Raw genomic sequence first — 11,246 nt, forward strand, 5'->3', positions numbered from 1 at the left:
TACTCAGAGCAATACACTGCTACTCAGATCAATACACTCTTACTCAGATCAATACACTCTTACTCAGATCAATACACTCTTACTCAGATCAATACACTGCTACTCAGATCAATACACTGCTACTCAGATCAATACACTCTTACTCAGATCAATACACTGCTACTCAGATCAATACACTCTTACTCAGATCAATACACTGCTATTTAGAACCTGGAGTCAAATAATTCAAGCTCTGAAATTCAGCCTAAGAGAAGACTGCCAGTATAACTGCAGCCTACATCAGATAAGCAGAGCTCTGTGATGGAATGATTTTGATTGAGATGAAACATGAAAAAAGTGGCCACTCCCTTTATTTTCCTGGTTCCCGTCGTTTTATTACAATTGATTGCTTTTGTATGTAAGCTCTCCTGTGTTTTCTCCTCCCCACCCACCGTTCGTTAGTGATGTTTCCTTATCTCCTGCCCTTTTCACCTTTCTCTTTTTTTCCCCTTCATTGATTTGTACAGGTAAATTAAAGTTTCATAGGAAAATGTGTAATGCTGTTTCTTCTTCTTTTTAGTTAACATTTCTGAGGGAATCCACAGTCCGTAAGAAAACCACACACTCATGTAAACTCTAGGAATAAGAAAATGGATCCAGTTGATTGATTGGGGAGAAGGATGGTTGTCCTGCTGTTTGACGGTATAGGCAGTCTTGTCTCTCTGCAAGCGAGAGCGATTGGCTGAGAACGAATAAGGCCCTAAAGCACCATACTTAAAGAAGACACACAGATACAACTTAAATACAGCTACTAAGAAAACACTGTACACGATGTGTCATCACCCGACCGAGAAATATCATTCCCTTAAAAATAGAAAATACAAAAACATTTTCTCCTCGGGATATGTTGACATAAATAAAATGGGATCTTTTTTAGTGTTTGTTTAGGTTTTCAATAGAGTCCTTTGCTTTTTTTCAGGCTGACTTGTTTCCAGTTTGGGAGGGAGTCATATTCATCTCTCTTCATCTTCAAAATAGTCTGAAACATATAAACAAACAGACATTACTTCAGATACTGTAGGATACTGGAGAAAAGCAAGCACCCACTGGTCGTAGGGATGAACGTTTTGTGAAATATTTACATAGAAACCTACATACGTCACATTGTTTTTATCATCTTGAGACTACCACAAGAAGATGTTTCAATTGGCCACACCATGAAGACGTTAGTGGTGCGCCCTAGTGGCTGTCAGGTGTAGCTGCACTCTGTTTTATATAACGTCATAATACTGTACAAAACATGCAGCAGACGAATGTATCCAAAGTGTGCATACATAGTTCGTGCATACACTTTCATATGAGTGGCCCCAGTGGGAATCAAACCCATTATCGTGACGTTGCAAGGGTCATGCTCTACCAACTGAGCCACGCAGGACAAGCGTGTTTGTGTGTCAACCTGGAAGTCGTGGTCGGAGAGGTATATCTCCAGGCGCTGGGGGTCCACTCCCTCGGGCAGAGGGGTCTGCAGCAGCTCCTCTAGGGGGTACTGGGTCTTACTGAGCTGGGCCAGGGCGTCCTGCACCAAGGTCAGCTTGACCCGCCCGGCCTCCCCCTGGACAACAGCATTCACAAGTCAGAATATCTAAATCTAAAACATACCTGACTTTGAAAGACAAAGACTGTGGTGTTGCTATGACACAACAGTCTTTACCCAACCAGATAATGCTGAACTGTGCTTTCTGCTGTTGTGAAGTTATCACCGATGATGCTACTGATGCGTACAGATGCTATTTTTGATAATGTAAATTATTATGAGGAGGAGGACGAATTAGTCCTCTTCTCCTGTACCTGTGTGGTGGGTGTGGGTCTCTTCTCCCAGCGAGGGAAAACGTTGGTGAAGGTGAGGGGTTCTACTCCGTCCTGGATGAGGTAGGCCTGAAGGGGGCGCCTCGGGTTCCTCTCTGAAACACCGCCAACACACCCCAAACCGTCAGAGAACCACAGAGCAACTTAACCCCTAACTACAGCATATCCCCGACACACTCCAACCATCTAAACAACTCAGATTAAAATGTGGACCTCGAAGTCAGTTCCACTGCTTTTTTAACTTGTTCTTCCCCTCTAATCAAGGACTGATTTGGACCTAGGACACCAGGTGGGTGTAATTACCAGCAGTACTCTGGACCTCATAGGGTACCCCAGATCTAAACAATCAAGGTTTTTTACATGATGTATCTAGCATTGAATGGAATAGATGGCTAGTTCAACATCAGGGATGAATTCCGTTTCTTACTTCCACAACACATTCCAGGATGTATGCAATAGCCATGCCCCTTTTAAACAAATCAAGATTAAGGGCAGAGAGAACCCTTGGTTTACTAAGGAACTTACAAATATCATAAGGGAACTAAATGCTATGTGGGCTAAAGAAAAAAGGGACTGGTTTGGCAGATGATTGGATGACTTTTAAACGTCTTCGAAATATGGGTGTGGCTATGATCCATAAATTGAAAGCAGACCACTACCTGAAATCTACTTCACATAATTTAAATTATCCATCCAAATTCTGAAAAGGAGTGAAAGGTTTGGAGTGCAAAAAAGATTCACAGCTTCCCAAACAATTGTTGGTAGGCACACAGATTGTAACTGAGAGAAACTCCATTCTGAAAGCCTTGAATCTGCATTTTTTTAGATGCAGGCAGTTTATTTGAAAAGGTCAAAGGTATAATTGAGCCCTATGAGTTTACCTGACACCTCTGTGCACTCCTTCACCAGGTTCTCCTTTTCATCCTTATCTGTTTCAGAAGTGTGTAAAACCCTGAAAGAAATTGATGGAAAAAATCCCCCGGCTCTGATGAACTAGACCCCCGCTTCCTGCACCTATCTGCAGACATCATTGCTCAACGCTTAACATGTATGTTTAAGCTCACGCTTACCGTTAAGGAAATCTGCTTTTGTACTGCCTCTCCTGAAAGGTGGAGATCCTTCGCTACTTGACAACTATCGACCCATATCAAAATTGTCTGTACTGTCTAAGGTACTGGAGTCCTTAGTTAGTAGGCAGCTAATAGCCTACTTCCAAGAAAACAACATTTTAAATGGAATGCAATCTGGTTTTAGGTCTGGCCACAGCACTGTTTCAGCAACATTGAAGGTTTTAAATGACATCCACTATGCTCTTGATAAGAAGTTACATTGTGTGTCTGTCTTTATTGATTTGTCAAAGGCTTTTGACACCGTGGACCATGCTGTGTTAGTGCAAAGGTTCAAATGTTGTGGAATTACTGGTCATGCTCTAGACTGGTTTATAAATCACCTATCAAATCGTACACAATGGGCAATGACAGATGGTTGTAAATCTATAGAGGTGTGCTCAGGTGTTCCGCAAGGTACTATTTTGGGCCCACTGTTGTTCATTTTGTAAATCAACAACATTGGGGATCTTATTGAAACAGTGGATGTACATTTTTATGCAGATGACACTGATCTTTATTCAAGTGGTAGTAGTTTATCTTTGGCTTTTGAAAATGCCCAAATAGCATTTAACATCATACAACAGAATCTGTTTGATTTAAAGCTGGTTCTAAATTCGGGTAAAACAAAATGCATGCCATTTTCAAATGTCAGGCATGTTACTAATCATGTCATTGCTGCATTGGCAGAACATACTATAGAGCAAGTTAAAGTGTACAAATATTTGTGTGTGTGGGTTGATGATAAGCTGAGCTTCACTGTGCATGTAATGAACTTCATAAGGAAGCTCAAGCTGAGAATAGGTTTTTAATACCGGTTTAAGGCTTGTTTTTCTTTTGAGGCCAAGAAAGATTTTAGTGATGTTATATATATATATATATATATATATATATATATATATATATATATATATATATATATATATATATATATATATATATATATATATATATATATATATATATATATATATATATATATATATATATATATATATATATATATATATATATATATATATATATATATATATATATATATATATATATATGCAGGCCTCAAACACTACCCTGAGAGCACTAGATTCAGTGTATCATGCAGCCCTCAGGTTCATTACAAATCAAAAATGTCTAACATCATTGTGATCTCTACAGCGCTGTTGGCTGGTCGTCATTGACCTTGCGTAGGCTTAAACACTGGTATACACTGATTTATAAGGCCACATTGGGTAAAATGCCATTTTATCTCTGTTCTTTTTTTAGTCAGGTCTGTAAATAAATATCAATTACAGTCCCATTCTCATTTGCTTCTAACAGTACCAAAAATTAGAACAGGTCATGGTAGAAATAGATTTAGTTACTTAGCTCCGTGGTCCAGGAACTCTCTCCTGAACATTTAAAAATTTGATGATCTTGTTTCGTTGGTAGAGTTAAAACACTTGATCGATGTATATATCATAGAAGAGTGTAATTGTCTTTAGGACAGCTGTTTTTAGTCAAGTAAAATGTTTTTGTTGTACTGTGTGTTTATAGTTTTATTCAATGTTGTGTTAGTGTATGTAAGTTGTTTTGTCTGAAACGTTGTTCCCCCTGCTGCTATTGGACCAGGTCTCTCTTGAAAAGAGATGTTGTCTTAATGAGAAAAACCTGGATAAATAAAGGTCAAATAAAAAATTAATATTCTATTTGCTGCCTTGCTTTGTCTACATGCTCTCACCTTTGCAGTAGTGGAGCACTGTCTGCATGGCACACCTCCTCTCATTCGCCCAGCGGATACAGGCTGAGCCAGTGGTCTGACTGTCCTCAGGCTCACCTGCCTGCCACAGATACAGCTCCATACAATTATCCAGCAGGAACAGGGCTGGAGAGGGATGAGAGAGAGAGAGAGAGAAAGAGAGAGAGAGTGAGTGAGAGGGAGAGAGAGAGAGAGAGAGAGACAGTGAGCGAGAGGGAGAGAGAGAGAAACAGCGAGCGAGAGAGAGGGAGAGCGAGAGAGAGAGCGAGAGACAGTGAGCGACAGAGAGAGGGAGAGAGAGAGAAACAGCGAGCGAGAGAGGGAGAGCGAGAGAGAGAAACAGCGAGCGAGAGGGAGAGCGAGAGAGAGAGAAACAGTGAGAAAGGGAAAGAAAAGGAGGGATATTAGGTGAGTGTTTTGTACCTCGAGTCCTCGTGATAACAATGGAAGTTGTGTTTATGAGTGCGTGCATGCATACATGTGTGTGTTTGGGCTTTGAGTGGACACTCACCTGGCTGTGGCACAAAGTACAGGCTCTCCTGGACAAAGGGCATCGCCATGACAACCCCTGGCAACCGTGCAGGGCTCTGCAGCTCCTCCCCCTGGAAGGTTCCGGAACGGCCGCTCAGATGGAAGAGGCGTGGCGTGAAGTTATACTTCCCTGGATCTGAGAGATAACAACACACAGCATCTCATCACATCAACCTCTCAACCTTCCAGCACTCAGTCAGGTTCAGCTGGTGTACACCTTCTTACATTAGTCATATGTGTGTTCATTTAAAAAGAAGACATTTGGTCTGGTATATCTGTTCAGGTTATTCTGAGCATTCAGGTATTCTGTTAAATACAGTTCCGTGAAAAGGTACGTGCCCCCTTTGTAATTTTCTCTACTTTTACATATTTTTAGTATTGAATGTTGTCAGATCTTCAATCAAAACCTAATATTATATAAAAGGAACCTGAGTTTACAAACAACAAAACAAATTATACTTATTGTATATATTTAATTAACAAAGTCGTGCAGCATCCAATTCCCCTGTGTGAAAAAGTAATTTCCCCCTTACACTCAATAACTGGTTGTGCCACATTGACTGCAACCAAATGCTTCCTGTAGTTGTGGATCAGTCTCTCACATCGCTGTGGAGGAACTTTGGCCCACTCTTCCATGCAGAACTTCTTTAAAGACTGCTGGTTTCAAGTCCTGCCACAACATCTCCATTGGGATTAGGTCTGGACTTTGACTAGGCCATTTCAAAACTTCAAATTTGTTGCTTTTTAGCCATTTTCGTGTAGACTCGATTGTGTGTTTTGGATCATTGTCTTGCTGCATGACCCAGCTGCTCTTCAGCTTCAGCTCACAGATGGATGGCCTGACCTCCTGTAGAAGTCTCTGATACATGTCTACATAGAACCATGACTACATGGAACTCTATTCTACATCAGGTAACTGATGCAAGCAGTAGAATCAGATTTAAAAAGCAGGCACAGGTAGAAATACACAGCGGGGACTGTGCGGTACAGACACACGCATACGCATAACATTGTGATATTGTTGTATGGTGGTAGTGAACATTTTGTGTTGTGGATATGTGGTGGTGTAGGGATGTTATATGATGTCCTGTTTTATCTTTAGCTCATTCAGTACAAACATAGTTCACTGTTTTATATGTAATGTGGGTGCTTTGGACCCCAGGAAGTGTAGCTGCTGCCTCGGGAGTAGGAAGCACCTGGAAGCACCTGGATGATCCTCAAGACTCTTGGAAGAATGTTTTATGGACAGATGATTCAAAAGTCTAACTTTTTGGACGACATGGGTTCCATTATGTCTGGCTAAAACCAAACACTGCATTCCACAGTAAGAGCCTCATACCAAAGATCATGCATTGTGGCAGTAGTGTGATGGTTTGGGGATGCTTCGCTGACTCAGGTCCTGGAGGAATTCCGCTCTGTATCAGAGAATTCTACAGGGGAATCTCAGGCCATTTGTCTGTGAGCTGAAGCACAGATGAGTCATGCTGCACGACAATGATCCAAAACACATAAGCAAGTCTACACGAAAATGGCTAAAAAGCAACACATTTTACGTTTCGCAATTGCCTAGTCCAGACCTAATCCCAATTGAGATGTTGTGGCAAGACTTGAAATGAGCAGTCCATGCTTGAAAACCCACAAAAATTGCTGAGTTTCAGCACTTCTGCATGGAAGAGTGGGCCAAAGTTCCTCCACAGCGATGCGAGTGACTGATCAAAAACTACAGGAAGCGTTTGCTTGGAGTCATTGTAGCTAAATGTGGCCAAACCAGTAATTGAGTGTAAGGGGGCAATGACTTTTTCACACAGGGGCATTGTGTGTTGCATAACCTGGTTTATTAAATAAATGAAATAACTATGTCATTGTTGTGTTATTTGTTCACTCAGGTTCCCTTTATCTAATATTAGGTTTTGCTTGAAGATCTGATAACATTCAGTATCAAAAATATGCAAAATAGAGAAAATTAGAAAGGGGGCAAATACTTTTTCACGGCACTGTATTGGAAGGTGTGTTTTGTTCAGGTATGAACAGGAGCTGAGAGGTGTGTTTTGTTCAGGTATGAACAGGAGCTGAGAGGTGTGTTTTGTTCAGGTATGAACAGGAGCTGAGAGGTGTGTTTTGTTCAGGTATGAACAGGAGCTGAGAGGTGTGTTTTGTTCAGGTATGAACAGGAGCTGAGAGGTGTGTTTTGTTCAGGTATGAACAGGAGCTGAGAGGCGTGTTTTGTTCAGGTATGAACAGGAGCTGAGGGGTGTGTTTTGTTTAGGTATGAACAGGAGCTGAGAGGTGTGTTTTGTTCAGGTATGAACAGGAGCTGAGAGGTGTGTTTTGTTCAGGTATGAACAGGAGCTGAGAGGTGTGTTTTGTTCAGGTATGAACAGGAGCTGAGAGGTGTGTTTTGTTCAGGTATGAACAGGAGTTGAGAGGTGTGTTTTGTTCAGGTATGAACAGGAGCTGAGAGGTGTGTTTTGTTCAGGTATGAACAGGAGCTGAGAGGTGTGTTTTGTTCAGGTATGAACAGGAGCTGAGAGGTGTGTTTTGTTCAGGTATGAACAGGAGCTGAGAGGTGTGTTTTGTTCAGGTATGAACAGGAGCTGAGAGGCGTGTTTTGTTCAGGTATGAACAGGAGCTGAGAGGCGTGTTTTGTTCAGGTATGAACAGGAGCTGAGAGGTGTGTTTTGTTTAGGTATGAACAGGAACTGAGAGGTGTGTTTTGTTTACGTATGAACAGGAACTGAGAGGTGTGTTTTGTTTTGTTCAGGTATGAACAGGAGCTGAGAGGTGTGTTTTGTTCAGGTATGAACAGGAGTTGAGGGGTGTGTTTTGTTCAGGTATGAACAGGAGCTGAGAGGCGTGTTTTGTTCAGGTATGAACAGGAGCTGAGAGGCGTGTTTTGTTCAGGTATGAACAGGAGCTGAGAGGTGTGTTTTGTTTAGGTATGAACAGGAACTGAGAGGTGTGTTCAGTACCTTGCAGCATGCAGTCATAGGTCTTCCTGTCCTGCTGCCCAATAGCGTTCCAGAACTCCACAGGCTCCGCCCCTTCCTCCACTTCCTGCACCCTCGAAAGGCTATCACTGCTGAGGCCCAGTTCAGGAGGGCACCTAACACAGAGACAGCAGAAAGCACACATAACCACGTATTAATACTGTTTGCATTCCAACGAATGAATATATACAGAAGCACAATAACACATCCATGAAGGGAGACTTACATCTGAGTGAGTCGCTCCACAGCCCTCTTGCCCGCCTCCCGGGAGCTGGCGTGGACCTTACAGCCGTACCACAGGTAGAGCGCCCCCTGTTGACCGTTGAGCAGTATGAGAGAACCTCGGGAGCGCAGGCCGCCACAGCTACAGTCCACCTCCAGCAGACTGGCCTCCTCAGGCAGCTCCCCACGCACACAGAACAGACGCCAGACCCCTACAAGACACAGAGAGAGTGCAGTTAGGAACACACATCTATGCAGAACACAGACACACAACCAGACACACACACCACCTAAATCAGAGGAGGTAAAGCCAAGGTAATATCCCACCTGTGTTGTTGGTGGTGTCCGCTCGGCAGCCTTTGTGGATGACCAGACCTCCCTGGAAGAGCTGAAGGAAACACGGAGGCTCCTGCCCCTGAGGCACCCTCACCTTCAACAGGACAACAACAACACAGGTAGAAACATCAGTCAGAGAGCCAACTGTACTCAACAGCAATAACACTGGTTAAACTCAGGCCTCTGAAATGCTAGGCAGGTTTAACCATAGACATCCTATAACTTGCATGTTCTATATGTGACTCTATGGTTTTAATTGAGGCTATGGGTGGTTTAAGAGTTTAATTGGAAGAACCACCCACCTGTGTTCCCTCATGACTCCTGAGTGCAGACGCGCCTCGCCCATTGTTACTGGAGTGCCGGCCCTGCCAGATGAAGACAGCAGAGCACTCCCTTCCAGGCTGCCCGCTTTCATCCACTGGGCTGAGAGTATAGGTCCAGCGGATCAGGTACGTGTCTCCTTCATGCAGCTGCCCTGGGCTCTCCAGCTGAGCCTCGCTGTCCTCAAACTCCTGAATGTGCCAGGTATCCACGGCAACAGTGCTCAGCTCCACCTGCCGCCCGTCCTCCAGGGGTACGACCCCATGCCCCCTCTGAACGTCCACCCCCTCCAGGACTGTAGAGACCACCCCGTCCCCTGGCAGCGCCACCCCCTGCCCTGCCACCAGCGCCTTGGCATCGCACGCACACAGAGAGACACACTCTATCTGCTGCTGGGGCTGCTGGGGCAGGGGACTCTGCTGGGGCCACACTGGCATGGCAGTCTGCACAGAGAGACACAGTAGAGAGAGGAAGGGAGAGGAGAAATACAGTCAAAGAAGACCAGGCATCTTTCTCACAGTCACTCTGAATCTGTACAGGATGGGTCCTATTTGGCTTTGAGTCATGTGTTTCGCACATTGACTCGGGACCGGTATCCCCTGTATATAGCCTCGTTATTAGTATTTTATTGTTTCTTTTTTTTTAATACATTTTTTTACTTTAGTTTATTTAGTAAATATTTTCTTGACTCCTATTTTTCTTCAAACGTTATGTTGGTTAAGGGCTTGTAAGTAAGCATTTCACGGTAAAGTCTACAGCTGTTGTATTTAGCACGTGACAAATACAATTTGATTTAATCTTTCTCTAACTAACCTGTGCCTCCTCTACCACCATTGCAGCCATCTCCTCCTTATCTGTAGCCCAGTCCAGAAACTTCTCCCTGAAGAGGGCTGTCTCCTTGTGCTCAGAGACACAGACAAACAGGGCCCAGTTGGGCCGTCTTTCACCTTGCCTGTACACAAATCACACACATAATGTATCAATGAATACAACAGTATGTATTTAAATGAGGTATTTTACTATGTAAGCGCCTGTGTGGTGTGTACCTACGGCTGTATGCTGGGGTTGCAGTGTGTGGGGTCCAGTGGGTTGACCCTACAGTTGCTATAGTCGTAGGGACCACCCCACACCTGCTGGGCCAGCTGTACAGCCACACTCCTGTCACCAGAGGCAACATCCTTCCCATGCCACAGGTACACCTCGCTGCCAAAGTCAAACACCAGGGCCTGGTAGAGAGACAAGGGAACAAACAGAGACCGAGACAGAGAGACGGAGGAGAGACAGAGAGACAGAGGCAGAGAGAGAGAGAGCCATTCAGAGATCAGATTCTATCTGTAGTGTTGAAAATCACACACGAGTTGACAGATGGCATTCCAGTTTATAATCTTTGTATTGAGTTTAAAACCCATTGATTGATATGTAGCACCAAGGCAGCAATGGCTGAGAAGCCACAGAAACACACAGGGGGATCCAGGGGAGGGACTGACCTCAGTGGATCCCAGTAGGGAGACAGTAGGGATGGCTGCCCAGGCCTGCTCATGGGGTACCAGTCTGTTCTCCACCAGCCTGTACAAACAGTTAGACTCCACCACCCCACTCTCATACAGCTCATCCTCTTCTGGGGCTCCCGCTCCTACAGGGAACACACACATATACGATCACACCTACAGTACACAAAGACATATGCAAATGGCCACTTACTGGTTGCTTGCATACTTACGTTCTTGGTTTCTTACTTACTGACTAACTTACTTAGTTTACTGACTGTTTGAATAACTTTGTTTACTGACTGACTGACTGGACTGACTTATAGTTTACTGACTGGACTGACTTATAGTTTACTGACTGGACTGACTGACTGACTGGACTGACTTATAGTTTACTGACTGGACTGACTTATAGTTTACTGACTGGACTGACTGACTGGACTGACTTATAGTTTACTGACGGGACTGACTGACTGGACTGACTTATAGTTTACTGACTGACTGACTGACTTAGTTTACTGACTGACTGACTGACTTAGTTTACTGACTGACTGACTTAGTTTACTGACTGACTGACTGACTTAGTTTACTGACTGGACTGACTGACTGGACTGACTTATAGTTTACTGACGGGACTGACTGACTGGACTGACTTATAGTTTACTGACTGACTGAC

The 11,246-nt window shown here is 43.7% G+C and overlaps 1 protein-coding gene across 13 annotated transcripts in view; it reads right to left on the reverse strand.

Annotated features, from left to right (window-relative positions):
• Positions 1–334: 334 nt before the first annotated feature.
• The window catches only part of LOC110538950 (supervillin), a 36,621-nt gene continuing 25,709 nt past the window's right edge, over positions 335–11,246 (reverse strand). For all 13 annotated transcript variants that reach the window (XM_036938185.1, XM_036938183.1, XM_036938182.1 and 10 more), the window contains 12 exons: positions 10,571–10,716; positions 10,134–10,309; positions 9,897–10,035; positions 9,065–9,526; positions 8,754–8,856; positions 8,431–8,638; positions 8,187–8,320; positions 5,198–5,353; positions 4,669–4,812; positions 1,828–1,940; positions 1,436–1,591; positions 335–1,018 (listed from right to left, as the gene is read on the reverse strand). In XM_036938185.1, the coding sequence (XP_036794080.1) occupies positions 932–1,018; positions 1,436–1,591; positions 1,828–1,940; positions 4,669–4,812; positions 5,198–5,353; positions 8,187–8,320; positions 8,431–8,638; positions 8,754–8,856; positions 9,065–9,526; positions 9,897–10,035; positions 10,134–10,309; positions 10,571–10,716 (2,024 nt within the window). In that variant the 3' untranslated portion in view covers positions 335–931. The remainder of the gene's footprint in view (positions 1,019–1,435; positions 1,592–1,827; positions 1,941–4,668; positions 4,813–5,197; positions 5,354–8,186; positions 8,321–8,430; positions 8,639–8,753; positions 8,857–9,064; positions 9,527–9,896; positions 10,036–10,133; positions 10,310–10,570; positions 10,717–11,246) is intronic.

Source organism: Oncorhynchus mykiss, chromosome 12, assembly GCF_013265735.2.
Source record: "Oncorhynchus mykiss isolate Arlee chromosome 12, USDA_OmykA_1.1, whole genome shotgun sequence".
In the NCBI taxonomy this organism is placed as follows: Eukaryota; Metazoa; Chordata; class Actinopteri; order Salmoniformes; family Salmonidae; genus Oncorhynchus; species Oncorhynchus mykiss.